Source organism: Labrus mixtus, chromosome 2 (assembly GCF_963584025.1).
Source record: "Labrus mixtus chromosome 2, fLabMix1.1, whole genome shotgun sequence".
NCBI lineage: Eukaryota > Metazoa > Chordata > Actinopteri > Labriformes > Labridae > Labrus > Labrus mixtus.
The window spans coordinates 18309504-18335563 of NC_083613.1; the positions used below are offsets into that span (position 1 = coordinate 18309504).

The 26060-nt window shown below is 41.1% G+C and overlaps 1 protein-coding gene and 2 long non-coding RNA genes across 5 annotated transcripts in view; 2 read left to right on the forward strand and 1 right to left on the reverse strand.

Annotated features, from left to right (window-relative positions):
• The window catches only part of mgat3b (beta-1,4-mannosyl-glycoprotein 4-beta-N-acetylglucosaminyltransferase b), a 69600-nt gene extending 55077 nt beyond the window's left edge, over positions 1-14523 (forward strand). For all 3 annotated transcript variants that reach the window (XM_061054257.1, XM_061054274.1, XM_061054266.1), the window contains 4 exons: positions 3225-3678; positions 8777-9435; positions 12854-13136; positions 13352-14523. In XM_061054257.1, coding sequence (XP_060910240.1) covers positions 3225-3678; positions 8777-9435; positions 12854-13136; positions 13352-13849 — 1894 coding nt within the window. In that variant the 3' untranslated portion in view covers positions 13850-14523. The remainder of the gene's footprint in view (positions 1-3224; positions 3679-8776; positions 9436-12853; positions 13137-13351) is intronic.
• On the reverse strand, positions 2579-3229 carry LOC132987310 (uncharacterized). Its single transcript, XR_009675607.1, has 2 exons — positions 2816-3229; positions 2579-2637 (listed from the first exon to the last, which is right to left on the reverse strand). It is a non-coding gene; the product is annotated as an uncharacterized LOC132987310 (long non-coding RNA).
• A 3527-nt stretch (positions 14524-18050) lies between the features above and the next one.
• On the forward strand, positions 18051-25312 carry LOC132987304 (uncharacterized). Its single transcript, XR_009675606.1, has 2 exons — positions 18051-19326; positions 19396-25312. It is a non-coding gene; the product is annotated as an uncharacterized LOC132987304 (long non-coding RNA).
• The last annotated feature ends 748 nt before the right edge of the window (positions 25313-26060 follow it).

Here is a 26060-nt window from a genome sequence, read left to right on the forward strand (position 1 = left end):
TTCCCATTGTATGCTTCATGTGTTCAGCTGTCCAACATTTTTTGAAGATGGATTAGAGTGCAAGAATAAACCTTGCTGCGTAAGCATCCAGTGTCCCCGTTCTTGGACCGTGCTGCTGTTCAGCTAAAAAAGAAAACCCTCTCAGAAGCCAAGACAGATGCTTAATATTAAGATGCTTTGCGCCAACTTTTATGCTCTTTTTAAATCCCTTTTTCATTATATCAGAAAGAGAATGCAGGTGAAAATTATCCATATTTAGTAAGTCCTCCATAAGAAGGTAAATGTGTATATTGTCATGATTTGGTTTTATATTTTTCAGTTAGATTTTCTTGTTTTATTTTGTCTTACTAATCCCTTGTGTTTGTTTCCCTTGTGTGTTTCCTAGTTTAGTCTTTCCTGTATTATTTTGTAATTTCGTATCCTTGTGTCTCTCTATGTTCTAGTGTGTATTACATTCTTATGTTCTCTGTCCCCACGTCCAAATTGCAAAGTACCTACACAACATGTCAGTAGTCAGTAGCTACTATCTGTGCTGTATACTTTTAGTACCTACTGTTCAGTAGTCGCGCACAGTAGGCAGATATGTGTCCCTACTTCGTCTGATTCATTCAGTATGGACGTGCCATCAATTGCATTTCCCGAGCTGGCCGCATCCATCCTCATTTTTTTTGTTTTTTAGAGTAATGCACATACACAGTCAGGTAAACAAAAACAGTATCGCAATGTTAATCAAGTAAAAAACAGATTAAATAATAAAATAACAGACAGCACATACAGGAAAGTACAAAGGAAAGACAGTAATATGCAGAATATAAAGTAAAATAAACAAATAAAGACGCATACATAAATATGGAAATCATTATTTAAATAGAGGTCTCAGGGGGAAAGGCTTTATAATAATGCATACACTCTATACGTTACACTTTTTTTTGGCAATTTCAGTAGGGACTTTAACTATAGATTAAAAATTGATTCAATTAATCCATGCTCGTTTTTATTAGAACTGGGTATTGTCCACAACCTTACAATTTGATTCGATTTTGATTCTTTGGGTCACGATTCGATATTGATCAATATGCTTCGATATCGATTCAATATTACACGTGAGAGAAATACCGAGATTACTACTCACAGTACCTTATATTTGTTGAATAATTATATGTTTATATTTGTTTAAAACAAACGAACTCAAACGTATTTTATCATTGCATTATTCTTTAATACCAAACAAAACATGAAAGTACAGTAGGATCTAAAGTGCAAAATTGTGCCTGACTTGAATTCACAGCACCCACAGTGCCCCCAGTGGAGAGGGGGTCATTACAACGGAAAAAAAAAAAAAAAAGTCAGGATTTCCTTAAATCGATATTGAATTTGGAAAATAATTGCAATGCATTGATGAATCGATAGTTTTAACCAGCCCTAGTTTTTATATTTGGAGGTGCATGTGAAGTGACGTTTTACATTTAATTTCGCACAGCATTGTGGGTGGTAAAATAAAATTAATTTCCTGAAAGGATGCAGCCGATCCATACTGCATAAAACCTGGAAGTTAGTATCCATGCTGAAATGTTCAGTATACTGAGGTGGACCCAAAAAATGTCTACTGAATCACCACGAGACTTCAGTCTACTGAAACTCCCTCCTGAAAAGTATGCACTCCATACTGAACTGTGGCTATTCGGGAAGCCTGTGTGTCATTAGTGTTCCCTGATTTATGTTGTAGTTCTTGTTGTGTTTCTAGTCTTTTATTTCTCTCTGCCTCTGTGTGTTTTCCATCCAGTCTGTGTCGTTTGTCTCACCTGTGTTTGATTACCCCATGTCTGTTTAGTCTCTGTGTTCCTTCCCTCTTGTTGTCAGTTTGTCTGACCAATTTCTCCTTGCGATTCCTCGTGGCTCCCCATAATTCTTTTTAGTTGGACTATTTGAGACATAAGCCTTGTTTTTGACTAACTTTTTGTTGAATAATTATTTTCGTTCAGCTCTGCACTTTTGTCCTCTACTTTGTTTTTTCCTCAAAACGTGACATATGTCTTTTCCTTTTGGGCGTCATTCTTTTCTTCTGTGTCCTCCTTAATAAAAAAAAAGCTACTGAAATGTAATAATTTAATCAAAATGATCAACACCATAAATTATGTCATGCTCACTGGGCAGAGTTACTCCCAACATTACTTACAGGACTTTTATCCTCTGAATCACCAATTATGCATCTATTAGATACTTTTATGCTATTTGAACTAATGAATCTGAAATTTTGTAAATAGAGCTGAAGGGGAAATGCAATCATAACAATGTTAAAGCTCATGTGAGGAACTTTCAATTTGTGTTGCTTTTGGTACCCTCTTTTGTACGCTGCGTTTGTCCTGTTCTTGTGCAAGTAGTGGTTTCATAGGAAAATCTGATGTAGCTTTTTTAAAACAGTCAAATGTGCTGCATCCCTCATCAACAATGTTTGCTGTGGAAAATGTAAAATAAACATGTTCATGCAGTGTTTTAGGTGTAACCTATATGTTAAAGGCTGAAGCTCATTCACATCGAAAGTTGAGTTGAGGCATGGGAATGAAGGCAGCGAGAATGATTCCACTTTAAGGTTTTTATTAGCACAGGTTTTTTCCTCAATTTGTCAAGTGGTTTTTCCTGTTTCGGAGATAAAATGTAACAATTATTGATTTGCCTCATTAACAAAATAATGTTCAATAATTCTAAACAGGCTCAGTAAACAGAGGATGTATCAATTAAACAATAAATCAAGTCTGTCTATATGCATCATATACAAACATAATCACTAAACTCATTTACTCAAACAATAACTCACATGTGGACGCACTCGGTAAAGAAAGGTGGAACAGGTCTTGTCCTTTGGAGAGCAAACTCAGCAATGGGCTCTCCTTCCCTTTATGGGAGACCTGATTTGGGGATCTGATTCACCTGTGACTGGTTGCTGCAGCCAGCACAGGTGATTATTGTTGCTCCTAATTGAGCTCAGAAAATCAAGGCAGACATGACATCTCAACATGCAGCATGCAGTTACTCATGCTGTCTGACATTTACCCTGCAACAGTAACTTTAGACCTTAAAATTACTAAAAAGAAATAAACAATCTTGAAAGGGATGGAAAGAGGTACCGATGGGACTAAAGAGATTTTTACAAATTGGAAATCGTTTTGTCTTATTAGTCAGACTAATGGTTCTTAATTTCTCTCCATCCTCTCCTTTCTCTCTAGGATGAAAATGCGGCGGCACCGAGTGTTCTTGCTGTGCACAGTAGGCCTGTGTGTCATCTCCTTCCTGCACTACTACAAGGCCCTCCACTACGTTTCCCTGCTGCGCGAGCTCTCAGCCCCGTACCCCAACATCAAGTCTTTCATCATGGTCACCGGCTTCTTCTGGAGGGAGAAGGGTGTGTCTACAACCCCACTCAGCCCTGCCTCCCCTGAAGAGGCCCCTCCTCTACCCGGTCTCCATCAATCGGACACCAAAGCTAGAGCTGTGGCAGGTGCTGTAGGAGGAGGAGGAGGAGGCGGGGAAGGGATGGGTCTTGGGATGGGGGGAGTGGTGGCTGGAGGTCCTGGAATTGTTGGAAGCGCAAGGCTTGAGATGAGGTTAAGGCAGGAGCCAGCACCCCCTCATCCTTGGGAGAAACCCGAGGAGAACCAGCGAGGAGACACTCCCAATGAGGTAAGAGGTGTAACATAAGGAGTACCTACACTTTAACAAACAGAAATCTTTTTTTCTAAAAGTCAGCAGGTGGAGACTCCATTGGTTGCAAAAAAGAAGTTATACTGTAATACAATTGTTAGACAAACGAGTCTGTTGAGGCAGGACTTTTGCGCTTCTGTTATGCCTTGTCTTTAATATGAAATGCATGGTTGCAGAATGGTTGGATGAAGTTGTTTTCTGCTGAGTGGCAATGGAGATCGTAACAGAGGCATAACATCACACCGTTACTGTACACTAGGCTTGCTTGACGTAAATATGTATTGAGGTGAGGGGTTGTAGTGCATAGAACGCGCCAGCAGGGGTCTGCTCCTATGTAGACCCCTTTACCGTGGCCTGTATGACTGCAGAGCTGATAGCACTGCTGGAAAGGTAACCGGCTATTATCAGAGTGGAGGAGGGAGACTTTTTCACATCTTTTCTTTCTCATTAGTTCATAATCATGCATTTACAGAAAACATTGGTATATTGTACCATAAATAAACCTTGTTGAGTGCTCTTTTCATTGAAAGAGTCCTATATGAAAGTTAAAGAGTGACCAGCGGAGTCAGGCAATGCGACTCGCAAGCTAGCGGCTCTGCTTCACAACAACTTTCACTGCAGGCTGAGCTCAACTACCGTACTGTAGCTAGTAGGAATGCAATCTCCCAAAGTGAAAACAAACGGAACTAACAGAGTGACAAAACTGCACAGAAACTGCACGTTGTTGACATTACTGAACACAATAGAAATCGTCACGCAGAAAGATAGCTTAAACTTTTTTTTCTCTCTGAGAGAGCTTCAAAACAAGGCGTGTGTCAAAGTGCAATATGCAGATTGGAATGTGTGGTGTGTGTGCATCATGTAGTCGCAGCTCTGTTTTGTTTAGTTCTGTTTATGTTTTTAACTGAGGAGAGTGGAATTAACAGTCCGGACAGCCTGAGGAAATAAGCTCTTCCTGAGTCTTTCTGTGTTCGCCTTGATGTGTCAAAGGCGCCTGCCAGAGGGTAGCCATGTAAACAGTCCGTTACATGGGTGGTGGGGATCACTCATGATCCTGTTTGCCCTGGCTGTGCTCCTCCTTGTGAAGATGTCCTGGAGGGTGGGGAGTGTTGTACCCATGGTACGCTCTGCTGACTTCAGCACCCTCTGCAGGGCTCTTCGGTCATGTACAGTGCTGTTCCCGTACCACTAGGTGATGTTTGCAGTCAGCACACTCTCCACCGCTCCGGAATAAAAAGTCTTCAGGACCTTCACAGAGACTTTGAATTTCCTCAGCTGTCTGAGGTGATAGAGGCGCTGCCGCGCCCTCTTCACCTGACAGTCTATGTGGGTTGTCCATGTTAAATCCTCAGAGATGTGCACCCCCAGGTACTTGAAGCTGCACACCCTGCCCACCAGCATCCCATCAATTCTTAGTGGGGTGTAATCCCTCTGCTGTCCTGAAGTCCACAATCAGCTCCTTGGTTTTGCTGATGTTCAGGAGCAGGTTGTTTTCCTGGCACCACTGTGACAGGTTTCCAACCTCCCCTGTATACGTCTGCTCATCATTGTTGCTGATGCGACCAACAACCACCGTGTCATCTGCAAATTTCACGATGATGTTGGAGCTGCTTGTGGCCACACAGTCATGTGTGTACAGGGTGAAGAGCAGGGGGCTGAGGACACAGCCCTGTGGTGCTCCGGTGTTGAGGGTGCAGGGGCTGGAGGTGTGTCTGCCCACTTTGACCACCTGGGATCTGTTCGTCAGGAAGTCCAGGATCCTAGCACACAGGGAGGTGTTAAGTCTGAGGTTGATCAACTTGGAATGGAGGTTGGTGGAGACTATGGTGTTGAAAGCTGAACTAAAATCAATGAACAGCAGTCTCACATAGTCCCCCTTCCTTCTGTCCAGATGGGTGAGGGTTGCGTGCAGTACCTGGGAGACAGCATCATCTGTGGATCTGTTCAGTCTGTATGCGAACTGATATGGATCCAGAGACTCAGGGAGCAAGGAGCAGATTTGCATCTTGATGAGTCTCTCAAAGCACTTCATCACTTCTGAGGTGAATGCTACTGGACGATAGTCATTAAGGCAAGCTGGAGAGGCATTCTTCGGTACAGGGACAATAATGGCTTTTTTCAGGCATGTGGGTACCACAGACTGACTCAGGGAGAGGTTAAAGATGGTGGTAAACACTGGAGCTAACAGGTCGGCACAGGACTTCAGCACTCTGCCAGAAATACCATCTGGCCCGGCAGCCTTCCTGGTGTTTACCTTTTTCAGTGTCCTCCTCACGTCGTGCTTTGACACAGTGAGCGGGTGCGAGTGTGCCGCTCTGGCCTCGGAGATCCTGCTGGCTGCATCAATTGGCATGCTAACGTTAGCGGTGCTAGCGCTAAAAGTCATTAAGTTCGTCAGCCAGAGCGGCGTCTGCACTCACCAAGACATGGGCTCTTTTCCTGTAGTCAGTAATTGTCTGCAGTCCTTGCCACAAGCTCCTAGAATCACGCTGCTGGAACTGTGATTCCACATTGTCCCTGTACCTCCGCTTGGCGTCTTTCACTGCTCGTCTGTAAGATGCCGCTTTGTATTCCTCCGTCCTGCCGGTGGGAAGTGACGAGTTGTATGAAGCGGTCCGTTCGTTCACAGCGGTGCGGATAGATTTATCCACCCAAGGCTTCTGGTTTGGGAAAAACCGGACAGACACCATAGGAACAGCATCGTCTACCAGCGTTGCTATGAAGTCTGTCACAACTTCCGTAAACTCGTCTACGTCACTCGAGCTGGATTGGAACATGCCCCAGTCGACGTCATCCAGAGCATCTCGCAGCGTAGCCTCTGATTGGTCGTTGCAATAGTCTGCTTGTACCTTGGCAAAAGGTAACTGGCGGAATGGTCTGATTTACCCAGTGGGGGCAAGGAAGTCGCCTTGTAGCCCTCTTTTGAATGGCGTGTAGCAATGATCCAGTGTATTGTTGCCCCTGGTGGAGCAAGTGACATGTTGGAAAAAGTTTGGCATAACTTTCTTAAGGTTCACCTTGTTAAAATCCCCAGCCACAATGAGGGCAGCGTTCGGATGTTTGTTTTGGTGCCAGCACAGCAGGTCACGCAGGTCTGATGAAGCTGTGTCCGTGTCCGCTTGTGGTGGAATGTAAACAGATGTAACGATGACCGAAGTGAATTCCCGGGGGAGGTGAAATGGACAGCACAGGATGGTTAGGTGCTCCAGATGTGGCGAGCAGGAGTGGGAGAGAGTTTTAATGTTCTGTGGGTTACACCAGCTGTTGTTGGTCATAAAACAAACCCCTCCACCCTTTGACTTGCCAGATTCCTCCGTCCTATCCTTGCGAAACACAGAGAACGAGTCCGATGGCTTGATCCGGCACCACAGGAGTGAGCCATGTTTCCGTCAGGCAGATGATGTTACAGTCCCTCATCTCCCGTTGGTATTTTACCCGACCCCTCAGATAATCCATCTTGTTATCCAGGGACTGGACGTTGGCAAGAAGGGTGCTTGGCAGGGGTGGGCGGTGGGCCTGAGTTCTTAGCCTGTTTCGGACACCCCCTCGTCTTTCGCGGTGCTTTTTCCTCCTCCGGCCATTGTTCAAGTCCTGTGTTGTGTTACGCAGGAGTTCGAAACAGCTGGAAACTGTGTTTGTGACCAGTCTCTTTATGTCCAAAAGCGTATTTCGGTCATAAGTTAACTTTGCTGAAAGAGCTGATGTAAAAAAGTTCACGAAAACAGCATAAATAAAGAAAAAAAACACACAGCCTCAGCGGCGCAATCCTTAATTGATGTAAAAGCAAAATAGAAAATGACATTAATTTGTGAGAACAGGAAAGTTAGCTAAAGCAAAACCTAGGTCCGCAACCAGGTTATGAACTGTGAATGCTATAGCTGCAACAACTGAAGATTTTTTTTTTTTTCCAAATACCGTCATATGCCAGATACCGTGGTAAAATGGCAAGCCGGTATGGTATTATGAAAAAACGATACCACCCAAGCCTACTGTGCACATCAGAGCCTACATGATAGTAAAGCTCTGTGATTATATATGAAAATCCTGTGCTGTTAGTTTACAAGTTAGATTATTTTGCTCCTTCAATGCTGAAAGGCTGTGTATAATTATATACTTGGACAGACCCCAACCCTAACCCAGGTTTTTTCCTATACAATAGAAACTATTATACCTCCTTTTTAACAGGTTTTTCAATTTATTTAGCCTTCATAACTTCACTTCACACGGAACAAGCCATCTGATGCCTCAAGGATTAATAAAATTGTTTAAAAATACACAGTACGAAAATGTGGCATTCAATACAGGATTATCCAGCTGTATCAGATTGATATACCCTCAAACCTACAAATTCTACACAACTCCCAAAAGAGCTCAGGCATGTTGAAGTTGTTAAACTAGAAATAATCGGCCTCTCTGGCTTAGATCATGTCTCAGTTTTACAAGATCCTGAAAAGGTCTTTATGAGTTTAACGTACATGTTTTTTTAAAAAACATTTCAAATGATTTTTGTAAATTTCCCCCATCATGGATATAATTTGAAAAGAAAAGATTAATATTATTGATATGATCGTCCTTTTTTAATCACTGTCATCGCTGTTTTATCAAGCTGTGCTTTATTGTTCTAATATTCTTCCATTAATGTTCATGTCTCTTTGGAGACAGAGGAAACTGCTCTGTAATTACTCTTCAGATGTCATATGGCCGCCTTATATCTCCAATCAGCACTGACCTGTAATTCTTACGAAGTGAATGCTATCTTCCTGACGTTGTGATGATAATTATCCTACAGTTAATGCACTACTATCAGTCTACTTGCCCTAATTCAACATTACTTTAATGTTTTCCACATGGTTACAGTAACACTTTACATTAGTGTAATTTGTAAGTTTAAGTTTTTAAGTTTTTTCCAATGAAAAGAGATCCAATTTCTAATGATTCTTTTTCTGTTAGTTTTCCCTCAGACCCACATTTCAGGCTGTTTCTTGTTGTCGAATTCATTTAATCAATTAGAATAAAATGTACATGTTGGAGGCTTTTATTTGAAATCCCCTTCTCTCTACTTTGTCTCTATTTCCAGGAAATGCCTGAAGACCGTTTGAAACCCCGGCACCCCAGCAACCCAGCTCAGCCTGCCAAGCCTGAGCTTCCAGAGGTCCCATTTGCTGGACAAGAACATCGAGTGGTATTAAACAAAGATCAATTTCCAGAACCCTTAGAAGCTTTGGGAGACCTCCACACCCGCACTTACCAGCTCAAAGATGACAAAACCCCATACTTTGTTCGAACCAAAGCTGGAGCCCTTTGCTTCAGGCAGGGAACGGAGGTGGCTACCCCAAAGGAGTACTCTGGGAAGGCAGGGGGGACTTTGGCTAATCGAGCTGTGGAAGGTGCTCGAGCAGGGCAGCGGAAACCTCTGGAGGTTCAGCAGCAGCCCTCCTTGGCTCCAAAAGCAAAGGCCAGGGCCAGAGGCAACGGGAAACGACTGGTAAAATGTGTGTGTCGGCCGGGATGGCATGGACCTTACTGTGGGGTTCCCACTATGGTGTACCACTCTAATCTGCCCACTAAGGAGCGGCTGACACCAAGAGAGACCCCACGAAGGGTGATTAACGCCATCAACGTTAATCACGAGTTTGACCTGCTACATGTACGCTTTCACGAGCTCGCCCAAGCTGTTGATCTGTTCCTTGTTTGTGAATCAAACTTTACTGCCTATGGAGAGAAACGGCCTCTGAGGTAAGACCCTTTTGGAGGATTATGTAAGTTATACACTGAAGGTCAAGGTCTATTTCAGCAAGCTGTGTAATCTTCAACTGAGTTGCTCTGTGGCCATCAGCAGATGACAATGTGCCTGAAAGTACAGCATTGTACAAATTGGCCATAATGCTCAGCAAACTTTAAACTATATTAAATAGGTTAAAGAGTATCATACCAGGATTACACTTGCAGCACAGCACAGTCATGATAGTAATATATTATAGACCTCTGGTTATGTCATCATCAAGTCTTAATATAGATAGGCTAGTGTATTTGAGGTAACTGACAGAGCCCCTTATATTCTCTCTTCATATTCACATTAAAAAATGTATTGTTGCACAAAATCCTACTTTTTGAGAAGATGTGACGCTGTGTTCAACGGTGTGTTCAATGGTTAATGTTTACATCTCTCAGTCTTTGTTTTTACTGCCATTTTACATGCTTATTGAGTATCAGCATGGTGAAAAGAAATTATAGTCGGTTCCTTTGGCAACTGCATGAAATGCCTTTGGGCAATTTTACAGCAGATAATGACAAGAGAAACATGATTGACTCTGCGTGCAGCCTTGGAGGAAGAGATTGGTGTGTTTAATCATAGAATTTGACACAGCATGAAGAGACAATGTTCAGTTAACAATCTCTTTCGCTATGCAATTCAGTAGGTTAATAGAGTTGTCCCTCCAGTCAGTTTGGCATATGGAGAGTGCTTTTTCTTTGCTGAAAGGTGTGATTTGTCAAACAAGGACTTTTGTTGTCAATGCTCTTTATCTTATATGCACTCTACACTCTTGATTTTTTAGTTTTACTCTTCATGAAGGTTTCTGTTCTATTCTCTACTGTATGAAAGCCCTGAACGTGTTTATCTTGCACTTCTTTGCAGTGAACATCAAGCCTCGAATACATATTTCTAAAGTTACTTCATAGTAGTAATAACAAAGTACATTCAACTTAGTCAGACAATTTGGCCACGTTTCTGAAATGAGAATTAGCATTTAAACACACCTCAAAGACTAAAGCTGTAAGCCAATCAGCATGTAAATCCTAGCCTTGTGATTGGAAACAGCCCTCCATAAAAGTAGGTGGTTGTAGTCTTTAATCAAGTTATTAAAAAAGTGAAAATAAAGTTGAAAGATTGTAGATATGTTTTAAAGAAAGCGTTCACACATCCAACTATTTCATAAAGTCAGTACATTGGAAGTAAAACTAAAGCCTTGAAAGAAAAGAAGGAGGATATCCGATGGTAGGAGGTACAGGAAGGACAAGGAGGTAGACTCCAGTTAAAAGCCAAGTGCTCTTGAGTTAAAATGGATTTAAAATAAAAGGTAATATATCAATATAATTCAAAGACGAGCAGGAGGAAAACACCAACTGGTTTTGACCACACAGGGTCTTCTACAAGGACACCAGCATATATTTACATTTGATGAACTTGGAGACGAACCAAAAAAGGCTATGATCTAAGTTCTAAAAAGGAAAAAAGGGTATTATTTAGGAGAAATACGTCCATTGGTCGTCCATTCTCTCAGTATCAATAGCTGAATCAAGTGTCTTTTCCATAGTCCTCGTTGCTGCATTGTGTCCTGAATAATGTCCATTTTACCACTTGTCTTCTATCGTACAAGATTTCAGCAGTAGGTTTTACCAAATACCCTTATTCAAACAATTCCTTCAAATGAATACAAATTACACAGATAGAATATCATGAAGCTAAATGTAAATGGGTTACGATATCCAAGTGTCTCTGGCATGAAATTGTGTACAATTTTCCAAAATATTACAATTTTTCAGCATCATCCTGTATGTATGTGAATGACCTATGCTAGGACTCAACACTTTCTCCTGCATGTTAGACTCTTGTTGAAATACTTTCTCCTGACCTTGGGTGTAATTTAAAAAAAAAAAAAAAGGATCATGTTTTTCTGAGAAAGTCCCCTCCAAGCCGTGAATTGGTGAATGTTTGATGTGTTTTCCTCGTCATATCAGTCATCATCTGTTGTATCAAACTCTTACATCCATTTTGCTTTCATATATTATACAGTGATTCCTTGTGCAATATGATTAGAAGTTGGTTTACACCACTCACTCCTTGGCAGGGTCTTCTGTGATTTGGTTCTTATAGTAATCTCTCAGTTGTACATACTTATAGATATCATGCTTATCCAAATCAAATTTTGGAAACTATCCAAAACCCTATCCTTCTCTAAAGTATACCATGCTGTGATTCCCTCTGTAACCAATTCTTTTAATCCTGTTTCACAGCAAGACGTTTGAAAATACTATCAAAGGATACCCACTTCAGCACATTATTTTTTTTTCTTTAAATTGTCATTTTGTATTATTCTGAAAAATAATTTTAGACTGAAAAATGTAATTGGGTCTACGATTTTATTTATTTCCTTTGCTTCTTTATCCCCAATAATGCTCTGAATTTCATATTCTCCAAACTTTTTTCCCATTTTCTTCAATTTTGCACTGTATTTGGGTTTGAACGGACAAGAAATATACCTTTAAAGAGCCCATATTATGCCCTTTTTGGGGTTCATATATTTAATCTATGTACCTACTTTTGTACGTTCACAATAGCTAAAGTCCGAAAAAAAGTGTCTGTTTTCATGTACTGCTCCTCCTTGCTCCCTTTACGCTCTGAGTCCGTCAGCTACGCTCTGCTGAGCCCCCACTGTTAGACCCCATGTGGGCCAAGTCTGCTCTGATTGGTCTGCCGAGCCGCTCTGTCGTTATTGGTCAGTTGCTCAGCACGCGTCTCTGAAATTTCAACATGAGCTGCTGGGCTTGCCACAATGAGCCAATGGGCTTAGATCAGTGATCTCACACTGACAATGACGTCGGACTGACAAATTCTTATCGAGGGGGGCTAGAACCGAGCGTTACATGCAGCTAATGCTACAGCTAACAGGAGGACGTAGGAGAAGCCGCGTTTCCGCGGACTTTGAATTTTTGCACATAGATGTGCCTAAACATGCACAGGACACTTGGAAAACACACTAAAGGGCATATAAAACCAGAAGAAGCATAATATGGGACCTTTAACTTCAAATCATGAAAGGATTTTTTTAGGTTTTGAGACACCCATCTGTCTTGGTACAATCAAATAGTGTCCATCATAGGGGCAGGGTGGGACTCAGCACAAATGTGGTCTGGATTGACCACATCTTGCGGACGGTGCTGTGTATGTGATTGTGGAAGCAAATTATTCCAACAAATCAATCTTCTCATCTAAAGATGACTTCAATGCATACTTGTGTCAAAAGTCATTGAATGGTAGTCTTATCAAAACAAAATGTTATTTGTCCAGTTTAGATACTCTATTGGATATGACTCCAAGTTTGAAGAGTACCATTTCTGAAAATAAATTATACCATGTCTGTCATTTCCCCAGTTTCCTCAGGCTACTCCTCAATGGTACGTACGACTACATACGTCACAAGATCCTGTATGTTTTCCTCGACCACTTTCCAGAGGGTGGTCGGCAGGACGGCTGGATCGCTGACGACTACTTGCGTACCTTCCTGACACACAATGGCATGTCTAGGGTGGTGGGCGTAAGAACAGACGATGTCTTTGTCATCAACGATGCTGATGAAATCCCTGCTCACGAGGGCCTTATTTTTCTCAAGCTGTTTGATGGCTGGACAGAGCCGTTCGCCATCCATATGCGCAAGGTACCGGTGATTAATTAAATCAAAGTATGGTTGTTCAAACCTTTTCACAGGAGAATGTTGGATGTGAAGCATAAATAGATTCCCCTTTTGATATTAACTGAGAGGCTCTTTTTGCTTTGTTTCAAGAATTTTTAAAAACTTATGTAACAAATTTCCTACATATTGTGCTTTTATCTGTCTTTTAATTATGGTTTATTTTCTTTCCCACCATATAGTCACTGTATGGGTTCTTCTGGAAGCAGTTTGGGTCTCTAGAGGTGGTATCTGGATGCACGGTAGGGATGCTTCGCGAGGTCTATGATGGCGATGGTATAAAGCTCCGACGCCGCGAGTATTACACCATGCCGGGTTTCCGCAAGTATGAAAACGACACAGGCCACATTCTGGTGCAGTGGTCAGTGGGCAGCCCCTTCCACTTTGCCGGTTGGCACTGTTCCTGGTGCTTCTCACCCGAGGGGATCTACTTTAAACTGGTGTCAGCACAGAACGGAGACTTCCCGAGGTGGGGCGACTACGAGGACAAGCGTGACCTCAACTACATCCGTGATCTTATCAGGACGGGGGGCTGGTTCGATGGTTCCCTCCAGGAATATCCTCCCGTGGACCCCAAAGAGCACATGTATGCCCCAAAGTACATGCTGGAGCACTATGATAGGTACCGCTACCTCCTGGAGAACCCTTACAACAAAGCGTCTAGACTGAGTGAGGGCTAGGAGTTCAGCAGGCAAAAGCTATGTGAAACAACAAGTAGGGCCTGAGTGAGGCCTCAACACTGACTTTTTGGGGGCTAAACGGTACTGATGAACTACATCTCCTATTGGTGAGGTGCTCATGTAACTTCATCAGGCAGCACCCATGATGCAGGGATTAAAAATCTCTTCAAAATAATTATTTTGGGTTCAAAAAAAGAAACTGAATCACATCCATCATGGATTTATAAAGAGATCGTTGCGAGGATACAACCACTGGATAAACAAATCCCTCCCCTTTTTGGGGGAGGAGCCAAGCTATCTCTCTTTTTGTCACCCTGCCTCCGTCCTCCCTTTCCTCATCCGAGCCAATAAGCCTGCTGACTGAGAGCAAGAGAACTCTTTGAAAGCAATGAGAGGGAAATGTTGCGGCCATGTAGACCCTGTGGAGAAAAGAAAATTGGAAGTGAAGGATTGTTTGTTTTGTTTTGTTTCTGTCTGTTGATTTTAGTTTACTGACTGGATGACGATCCCTCTTCACTCTCCACCTCCAAATGTCTTCCTGTCATATTTGATGACCTCATTCCAGAACCAGACATTCAGATATTTTTTCTTTCTCGCGTATCAGTACAAAATGATAAACCGTATTTAAACCCAGCTGGAGTGTACCCATTGCCAAATGAAAAGGGATGACTTGATGGAGATGTTTCATTTCATTCTTGCACTCACTCTCATCCACATGCACCTTACTCCCCTCTGTATGTGTGTTTGTTTCAAAAAAGTGAGTGTGTTATCCATCTTTGTATCATTTTTTTTAAGGCTTTGGCCTGTGAATTAGGGACAGGATCTGTGAGAAGAAAAAGGAAGCAAGCAAGAATCATTACGGGAGAAGACAGGGAGATCAACAGCACAAGTGAGACGGAGAGAAACAGTGACGTGTTAGGTATAGAGCTTGAAAAGGTAGGAAAAGGAGGCTCTCTCTATGCCGCCTTTCCCGCACCGTTGAGTGTTGCAGGGATGACTGTGCAGAATGCATGCTCCCCTCTGGCAGCTCTGAATACATCATGGTCTATCGATGGCATACAAGACCGATGAAACTCGTCGTTATTGTTTGTCCAATGAGAACAACCGGACCAGCTGGGGGAAAAGATCGGCCTTCAGTTTTTGTCTCTGTTGCTGTTTATCCAGCAGCTGAGATGAGATGACTTTGTTTCCTTGGAAACTAAAATAGGAGATAGATGGGATGGTTGTTTTTAAAGATGAGTGGGAGGGTTCACGTCAGACGAAGAGCTGCAGCGTTCAGACGAGGTCAACTTCGACTGTAGGTCCGCCTTCGTTAAATATAATTTTTTCCCGTCATCTGTCAATCTGTCAAAAAATGAAACTATTTTTGTGTCTCTTTTAAATTTGCTTTCCTTTAATTGCGGTATCTTTTTTTCCCTGTTTTGTTGTTTGTTTGCTCTTAATCGTGATCCAGAGGCATATATATTGTCTCCCGACAATTTATTTAAATTCTCTCCTTCTCTGTCGAAAAGGTTATAACCTCCAACTTTCCTCCACACATGCACAATGGCTCTCACTCCATTTTGGATTTGTATCTAATTCCTCTTAATCCTCTCAAGTATCCCACCCTTTTTTAATAATAGGGTGTATTTATCATCTCTCTGTCTCATTTATATGCCCCTGTCTCTTCAGGACAGAGCTGGGCAGGATTACCAGGAACCATGACGATACCTTCCCTGTGCACACAGATCACAATCATCTAAACATTCGGGCATGAGTGCTCATGCCTCCCGCCTTCTCTCTGCCATAAGCGGCTGTTGATGTGGCTGAATGCCTAAATCCCCACCCGCATTGTTTGGCAGAAGTTTTTGGACAACTTAGTGAGCATATTTTCCCTCTGTGGGTGTGTGTCATGTGGGCTTGGTGTGTGGGGGCGGCTTGGTTATAGTCATGTCAAGGGCAAAGGAATTGTATTATCAGAAGACTGCGAGGAAGGAACTAAATTAGCTAATGATGCAGCAGACAAGTACCAATCAAAGAGGGATTGTTTTCTTCTTTTGATTATATATTGACAGCATCCACCATCTGCTTCTTCTAAGTCTCTGTGGGCTACTGTTTACCTCAGCTTCAGGCTAGATGCTGTTTCAGTGTAAATAGCTCCTCAAGAGAATATCAAGTTTTTGCAGAGGTGAATTGATAACTTTCTGAAGGATGATGATAGGACTGTGCTATGTGTGCCATGAAGCCTGAACGCAAAAGTCTTTAGTTTTAATTTTACTTTGAAACAGGATAGTTGTGCAGAATAATTGAATACAGAATCCCTGGATGCTCTTCGTTTCCGTTTTCACCAAGCTTAAAGTGTATTTTACCGTTATGTTAAACTAAAGCTTTCTCAGTTATCATTTAGTCAATATGCAAAAACCTTTATATTTATCAGAGAATGAGTCACAGATTGGCGCATTCCTGGACAGAAAAATGGTTCATTTCAAAAGAAAACATCAAAAAATCAAATCACAAGCAAACATAAAGACGCTCTTATTTTCAACTATTGAAAAGCTCCTATTGTCACAGCATGGTAACAATAGACATGATAGGAATCCTGTTATTTGATTTATTCCATAGCACCATGTCCTAGTGGACGAATCCTATCTATCAAATACCACTTTAACGATAATAACTTTTATTTCTATGGCCCCTTTTCTGAGCAAGGTAACAAAGTACACAAAAACAAAAAAGATTAAAAGAAAGCAGTTATAATGAACAGATGGACAAAAAAAAGATCAGTTCTCCGTAGGAAGGCCATCTTTAAAAAGATTCCCTTATAAGAATCAGGCATGCACCGATGCATTGGTTTGACATTGGTATCCTCTGATATCGGCTGTTTTGACAAACATCTGCCCATCTGCAAATAATGTGGCATGAACCGATGTCTGTAGCTGATGTTGTGTCAGATCAATTAAATGCTGGCATCTAGTACACCTAACTACTGAGTCGGAGAAGAGGCTTTTTTATTGGGCAGAGCAAGTCACCTGTTGGACAAACTGTGATCTGTTTTCATCATCAAATGTGTAAGAAAATGTTGGCAGTGTGGGAGTCTTACATCAAAAGAGGTGCTGAAAAAAAACACTTGTATCGTCCATTGGCTCTCTGAATCCTATACAAAATAGTTTTTAGATCAAATGTAAAAGGTGTCACTTTAGTTGAAGTCGCTAACAGTGCTTAACACTAGAAGACAAATGAGTTTATTTGAAGGTTTAGGTGACCATGCTGTGACAATGAATGCCTTTGGTTGTTCAGATAGTGAGTGAATTGGAGATTTCCTGTGATTTAAACCTTAGAATGTATGTTGAAGACCTAAAATTGAAGTCTGTATATCCGTCTTATGATCCATGAACAAGCTGTCTCTTCATTGGTTTGAGCTCAGAGTTGAAGACGTAGATTACCCCGCAGGCCTCTGACAGTTGTGAGTCTGTGCTGCTGCTGCTGCCTCGATGGCAACTTGGTCTGCGGCAGCAGCTGTTCGGGGTTTTGGTGTTGAGAGCCAAACTACCGTCCAACCCCAGAGGGGCCACAAAGAAACGAGCTTGAAATAGGATTTGACATGAGGCAACATAAGAGACGACAACAATGGGGAATGAGATGCTTTTTTTATCCTAAATTTGATTTCTACCCTTTAAAAAAATTGATAATGATTGATGTAGATAATAAGGGAACAGGGGATGGATTTTAAAGGGAAGGAGGCAGCCTGAGTTCTAGGTTAATTATAACCTTAAATTATTTAATTTGATGTCAAATACAACCCAAAGTGTTTCTTGTTCTCTCCAAATTTAACAGCAGCATGCACAGAGTAGACTCACTCTAACAGTAGAAAGAAAGTTTACCCTCTGATTTGCACACTGCTGCATGCAAAGAAAAATGTTTTTGCTTAATGGCCAAACGTCATCTGAAATGTAGCCACAGGGGTGTCTGTTCAATCCCATCAAGATGTAGGGTGTGTGTATGTGATGGTGTGTTTGCGTTCAAGCTCTGCCAAGAGGCATTAAGCAGCACTCTCTGCCTTCTGCAATCAGGCTGCACATCTGGTCAACTGTGTGTGTGTGTGTGTGTGTGTGTGTGTGTGTGTGTGTGTGTGTGTGTGTGTGTGTGTGTGTGTGTGTGTGTGTGTGTGTGTGTGTGTGTGTGTGTGTGTGTGTGTGTGTGTGTGTGTGTGTGTGTGTGTGTGTGTGTGTGTGTGTGTGTGTGTGTGTGTGTGTGTGTGTGTGTGTGTGTGTGTGTGTGTGTGTGTGTGTGTGTGTGTGTGTGTGTGTGTGTGTGTGTGTGTGTGTGTGTGTGTGTGTGTGTGTGTGTGTGTGTGTGTGTGTGTGTTTGCATATCTGGATGTATGCTTTGCACTTTTAGAATCTTATGTGTATGTGCGCAACAGAGAAAGTGATTCAAGCCAGATAAGGGTGTCTGGCCCACTGAAAGACAAGCTAGGGCTACTTCACTCTGCCACTTTTCCCATTATTGCCATGGCAACAAACCTCTTGATGACTACCTGACATCCTTTACAGCCTCAACTCATCTACTGAGATAGGAGATCAATAGGATGAAATATGAGGGATAGTAGAGCGAGAATTATGAGAAAAATCATGAAAACAGTTTTGTTCCTTTTTTTTTTTTTTATTTACCTATACTACCTACACTGAGTAAAAAAAATGCAAAACCTCATTTGGTTTAACTGCTCAGTAAATGTCACAGCACTGCAGAAAAAGAATCACACACACGCAGCACACATTGTAAACCAGCACACACTTCTTTACTTTTTTATGTATTGTTAAAAGGAAACATTTGGCAAGAGGAGTGATAGGAATACATAAAAACAACATTTTTTTTAAATCATAAACCAGGAATGAAACATGAATGGGATTATTTTTCTTGGACTGAGCAAAGACAGAAAACAAAAAAAGGAGGGGGGACGATTATACTTCAAATAAAGCCAAAACTTGATAAATGGAGCCTAAAAGTCCAAAAAAGAGACATTTCTGAAATAATCCTTCCATTGCTGTTTGTCATGACGCACTTATTGAATGAAGCATGGCTGTGACAAGAAGAAGGGGATGGAGGTAATCAGCTGGACAGAACAAACTTTGATTTTTCACTTGGATGAAGAAAAGTCATCACAGCCATGAAATGAAAACGCTCCAAATATGTGGTGGCAGCTCATCATCCCAGTTAGAGAAAATCTATAAACCTGTGACAGTTAAAGTGAAAATGAGGCGGCGTTGTACGATTGAAGCATTGTGTGCTCCACCTCACTGGCTCATAATAACTGTAAATGTTTGATGGCCAAATGGGAGGCACTTCAGCAGAGGTTTTAAAACTTGAAGCTGGTGAAAGCCAACATATATTATGTCTATATAATATAGGGTCTTGTGTACAAAATTGGAAGCATATAAAATGTTTTTCACATGATACAAATGTTAAATACTGTCATTTAACCTTTGGGAACTTGACTTGTATATGATTTGAACCAGGTGTGTTTTAAACTTTTTTATATACCAATCCAAGAATCCAATCATAGGAAGAAAAAAAAATCACCCAGCTGCTAATAAACCGTCTATGTTCAGAGTAATGTTCATCAGCATCCATTAAGGATAAGGTCATACTGGTTACTTTAGACCCTAGCCTACATTGAGCCAGTGACATAACTGCAAAGCTATTCTGAGCCCCCAGATAAGAAAAATTTAAGTCAGATTTGTCACTCTCCATTATATCATATAAATAAAGGCTCATTGATTTAATATATCTTACAAAGAAGAACTAAAAAGGTATGCTCCAGAGATTAAGACACTTCCTAAAGCACTTAAACCTACATTTCCCATGATGCAACTTAAAAAGCCACTTTGTGATACACTTTCCCCTCTATCAAAATTCAATAACCCAAGTCATTCCAAAGGTTTTAAGATATTGATTCGTAGTTTCCATGTATTTCACACTGAGATAGCCTTGATGACATCACTATGACATCACAGTCATACAGGCCTCTTTTAATACATCCCAAAACTAGACCGCTTTGAAAACACAAAATAAGAACAGTCAGTCTAATATGATCACAAACAGCCCCTTAATAGTGAGCCCTCCCACTTCTCAGCACACACGCTAACCATCAGCACATGTTAGGAGCATTCAGAATGCTTGTGTCTATGTGTGTATCCCACACAGATGTGTTTCTTTAGGGGTGTCTTTCTCCACACCATCTCAACCATCACCCCCCATCTGTTGTTGTGCTTGGCAGAGTGACTGGCTTGCTGCCTGTCTACACGGTTTTACATGCCTTCATGGCTCTGTCCCCCTGCCAGCCCCTGTGGCCCCCACCGATTGATCTTTTCCAAGAAACATTAGAGTCGGGCCGGCCGGAAATCAAGGAGGGGGGTGTGGGGGTACGGAGAAAGGAGGGTCATTTTACTAGCGTCCCTTAGAGAAGACTTTTTTTTCCTGTGTCTCAAACTAAAGTCTGGAATGTGGGAAAAACATGAAGAAAAGGTTGAACGTTGAAGGCAGATAGTGATATAGTTTTGAATCATACTTTAGCTTTAAATTAAGTACTAATTGGTTCCAACACACGCCTCCATTATTACCACAGCAACAGAAATGTGATGCTGTGTCGTCTTGGCTGTAAACATGTTGTTATGCTGTTTGTGTAACCAATGGAAAGCATTCACATTCCTCAAGCTGAGCGATCACATTACTTCCAACAGCTGCAACGGTGTGTCACAACTGATACTACTTATCGCAAAACAAGTGCAGCTATTTAACCTTCTGGTTTGTGTTACAGAAAGTTCAGGGATAGATTTGTAAGGACAAGACTGAAAATATAATGTGAGTCAACTTTGTGGCAAACATTTTGAAGACTCTTGTGAACTCCCTCATCCAAAAGACGGTAATAGATTTTTACACTCGGTGCTTACAACAGTGCAAAATGACACTTGGCAAATCTGTCTCCTAGAAAATATACATGTGTGTGACTAAACACTTTGTAGTTTAAAGAAAAAAAACACCCTTATGGACTATGCTAGACTTGAAGGGCGGATCTGTGACATTCCAGTTCACATACAATCCTGTATTTGAAGTTTTTGTTAAGGTACTGGAAATATTGCAGGCTTGTCTTGTTTCAGATGTAACCACACAAAATTTGTCAATTTAACGTACAAAGTATATGGTGAGTCATAAAACTTCCCTTTCTGGTGGAAAAAAAACAATTTAAATAAATAATTCAACTGAAGCATTATCAACATTTTTTAGACTTGCCAGCCATATGAATTTACATTTTTCATTATGTTTATTGAAAATGTAATCAGGTCAGTATTTTGTGTTTAAGAGTTTTACTCTTGTACATTCGCTGCATATGTAATTTCTAAGAGACAGGGTGTTATTTAGACAAAATACATTATATTCACTTCTATTGTATTCTAGTGGTGGCAAATATTAGAAAAACTGGCACATCAGTCCAAAAGTATTTGCATGTCTAGACACCATTAGAGGTAAGCGTATTCATCTGGGGGGTTTTTTGAGTGCAAAACAGGAAACCTCACAAAGTTGGCTCACTCCACTGAGAACTAAAACCTTATTCTTGTGTATGTGTCTTTAATGAGTAAGAGTTGGGCATTGTCCAGTTTTCTTTAATAAAGCTGCCGGCTTGTTTAGAAGTAGGGTGGAAAATAATTTGCCCTATCACACATTGAAATGGGTTCCAATTCAGGAAGAAAAGACTCGGATTAAGCAGCAGTTTAGAAGCAGCAGGGAGATGAAACAGAAAAACATGAACATGAAATGATGAGAGGATTTTGCCTCCTCTGTAAACATGTCATGCTAAGTCTGATGTATGCATTTGGTATTTATAGCAACATAAAAGAGATGTATGTGTTTGTGAGTCAGAAGTCACAACCAGTCTGAATCCAGGACAGATTCTTGGCTTCAAGGGTCTGTGCGGGACAATTCTGCTCCACAAGTCCATATGTTGTGACAAGGCAGATCAAAAAGATGAGAGTTGGTGTGGTGCTGCAGAGACAGATGGACGCAGTGACACAAACATGCATGAAGAGGGCAGGCTGACACCTGGCTGCAGATCAAATGCCACCAGAATCTGGAGGGAAGCAATCAGTGTTTGATTGTGTTGAGCTATGAGACTGAACATACAGTGTGTGGACAACCCTAACAACATCATTTACATCACCTAGTTTTTAGTTTTAGGCTTGATTTCCATGGTGAAATCATAGACTGTATAACAAGATGGACAGTGTATCTCCACCTCCTCCGTTCTACAAAAGTGAAGTGAAGGGACAGGCACTTCATATTTAGCATTTGGAGCCAGAGGCTGCACTGTATGGATCGGCGTGAAGAGCCTTGGTATTGACATCATTACACTTCCACTACGAAAACAAATTTAACTTACAGATAAACTGGCCAAGATCCCTCAGATCAGTACAGTCCACAGCAGAATAGATTCTTGTGTCGGACTGAAACAGACCATTACAGTAATTGAAGTTCAATGACTGGTGTTAATGTTCTTCTTTCATTGATCTTCTACTCTGTTAACACGGTGCACAAAGCGCTGCAGGAGCAGCATCAAATCACATAATTCAGCTTTATAATAACTTTAACCACGAATGCAGTTTTGAGAAAAGTAAATATGTAAGTGTTAGTTTATCTATTAACATAGGGGAGTCAAGATTTATGATCTATACCCCAGAAGTGGGAGCTTTAAATATTTTGGCTTCACTTGAGTCACGTAGTTTCACTGTCCATTCGTTATACAGTCTATGGGCTAAACCAAGACGGGTCATATATTTCCCACAGTTCGATCAAACAAAACTAGTTTTCTTGAATGCCCACTGACTTGTTAAAGCTATTTGTGAAGTACTTAACCACAGACATTTCCAAAAATATTTCCCCATCACATGAGTGTGCTCTGTCACAATTGTGGTGAAGTCCCAGAGAGGTTGGGGAGATGAGGACAGAGCATTGTGTCATTCTTAAATGTTGCTTGTGAATGGGCAGAGGGCCATCCAACCATTTCATTGGGTCAGATTATTTATTTAAATGTATTTTTCCAAGCATTTGAATGTTTTGAAGTGAGGATGAAAAGAAACTGCAAAAATTACCTTCACATAAAATGTCCTACCCTTTCTTTAATGGATCCTATCTGGATGTTTTAGTCACATTTCAGGAATCAGAGTTTACCGACAGTGGCCAAACACCAACAAACCGTCTTCTGATACTAAATCCTAATCTGTGCACAGATTCACTGTCCTCTTGAAACCAGCTAGAAAGCAAAGAGGGAATAAAAGCAATTTCAAATGTAAATAGAAAGATCTTTCACAACCGCAGAAAACGGTGTGTTTATTTGAGATCCCTTCAGTTATAATACGAAGCCGGTTGTGAAGATATTTTCAAGGCCTTTGAGGGGGCTCCATATTTCAGACTGTGTCTAACTTTGTGGTCACAGTTTGGGGAAGGCCCTTTCCTGTTTTTTGCCCCTGAGGCCAGGAATGAGGTCCATAGAGAGATAATTTCCCTAGTTTGGTGTGGAAAACCTTGACTGGCCTGCACAAAGCCTTGACCTCGATCCAAGCCAACACCTCTGGGGTAAATTAATAAAGGCTCTTGTGGGAGAAAATTGCTGCGGCCTTGTGGAAATCCCTGCAAAAAAAAAAAAAGTGTCAGCTTTGAAAGTTTTAGAATCTAATGAGATGTTTATGATCACACATTGGTGTCATTTTCAGGTGTGTCCAGATTCGAGTCGGTGAACTGTTTTTATTTCCGTATTTAAATTTTTCTGTGCCTGTGTGTGTGATCTACTTTGAAACTGGAGCTCATTATCCCTGCAATGCTCTGAAACTCGTCGTCCCTCAGCTGCCTGACCTGAACAGAAACAGGCATAGAGAGAGAGAGAGAGAGAAAGAGGGGGTGGCAGGGTCAGACAGAGGCATAAGAAGGGAAGAATAAAAAGTTAAAAAAGGAGGGGAGAGCGAGAGAGAGAGCCTCCAGAGGGGATTCGATTCCCCTGCAATATGAAACAGAAACAGAGATGGAGAGAGAGAAAAATCGAATGATCTTACAATCACAGACATCACTCTTTGTTTTGCACTTTTTTCTTTTTTTGTGAAGTCAATCAATGTGTGTTTGCTTTTCTTTTTTTTTCTTTTTTTTTTGAAGTTTTAATTTTGGTGAAAGTCTGAGAAACATGGAGGGGGACTGGGGTGTTTTTTTTCTTCTCTGTTTTTCTATTTAACTTTGTTTTTGTCCTTTTTTTTGTAACTTGGTCCACTTGGCAGCTTGATATTTAATGTCTTTTTAAGGCGGTGTATGTGAGTGAATGTTTTTGTGTGTGGGCTCGTAAGCACTGTCTCAGCCTACTGTTAGAATAGACTTCCACTCCACCTCACACATCTCTTACCTCCTTCAAAGCCATGAAAAAGGGGACTTCATATTGTGGTGGCCATGTTTGTTTTTCTCTCTGTAACTGTTTGTTGTTCAGATGACATCATGGTTTCCTTGTGACTTTTTCAGCATCACAGAACCACTTGTTCAAAAGTTGCTCCTTGTTTGAAATGTTCGAAGGGATTTTGATGATTTTGATCACCTTCACAAACACAAACAAAAACAAAAACACACACAAACAGTACAGCCTCTTTTTATTACTGTGCTCTGATTGTGTCCTCCGCTCGTCACACAATCACACTACTGTAGCCGCTCTGTTTGTGCCCTCGCTGTTATGTGATCGCTATGAAGGCTTGCCATTGTGCCACCAAAAAACAATTTTGTCGTTGCTCAGCCACTTAGAACCGGTTTGGGCCAGATCCCGAGAGGAACACAGAAAAAAAAAGTTATTTAAGCCCTTATCTTTTGTTTTATGTTTGGCGGCTGTCTGACTGCAAACTGATGCTGGTTTGATTCTTTTTTTTTTTTGGTTATTCCTCATCTTTTCCTCACCCTTTACTATTGATATCCACTGTTTAAGAAAATACTTTTTGCAGCTTAAAAACTGAAACATTCTGCCTGCAAAACTATGAATTGCACCTTAATGGAGTTTTTGTTTTTTTTGCTTACCTAAAAAGATCTAATAGCGGGGGATGTATCGGATTATTTTTACTTGTGATAAAAGATGTAACTGTAAATGAGTCAGGCATTGTATTGTGTCTTCAAACAGGGTTATGATTTTGCTTGTTAATGTCTGTTGTTTTCATAATTGATTCATTCACTGGTGTTTGTTGTGGGACGGCTTCATTAAGCAACTTCTGAAATGAAGCCTCATACTGTTGAACATGTAAACTGACCTTTCTACATAACAATATTTGAACCTCAGAAGTTGTAGTTTTAAGAATGATCATTTATCTCAATATTTGATGCCATCTACCTTAAAGTAGTTGTCCTTAAACATTTATCTTTCAGGAAGCCCTTTGAATAAAAACAACTTGTTTTTTAAGGCTTGAACCAGAAACATGTTTGGTGTGACTAACACTTTATTTTATGCTGCTTAATGAAGCTTATTACACACACACACACACACACACACACACACTGACCTTTGCTCACACAGTGACCACTAGGGGGCATCCTGGTAATTCCATAACATGAAAACAAAAACACAAACACTGATGCTGCCTTCCGTCCATCTTGTCCTTGAAAAAGGACAAATAACTGACAGAAAGACCATGTTGCATAAACACATGCAGTTTTCTTACACACTCACACACATCAACAGTACAGCCTTGACAGATGACTGGCATCGGGCATGGTGCTGCCACCCGGTCTCATGTCCCCGGGGCAGAGTGCTGTCTGCAGCCAATTAACCAACAGGGCCGGTTGCCAGGTCCATATCCATCTAATCCTCTCCTCCCTCCTGCCACGTTGCCAGATTTAAACCTCTGCTTTTTTACACTGCCTTTTGTTGTATTGAAACATATAAAAAACGTTTACAGGACTGGGTTTGGGTATGTTTTTTTTAGTTGACCTAAATGATCTGATCTGTCTTTATCTACTTCTGCAAACACCTGACGTATAAAAAACAGTCCGTTTTTTTTAAGCGTTTTAAACATGTTTGTTGAAGCTGTCAGGAGAGGACAAAGCAGGAAAAAAAGAAAATGTTTCTTTTGATTTTGGCGCCAAAGCTACATGAGTACATCCTATTCCTGAGACATTGTGTAAGACCACAACCTGTATCCCCTGCCTCCCTCTGTCCCCATGCACT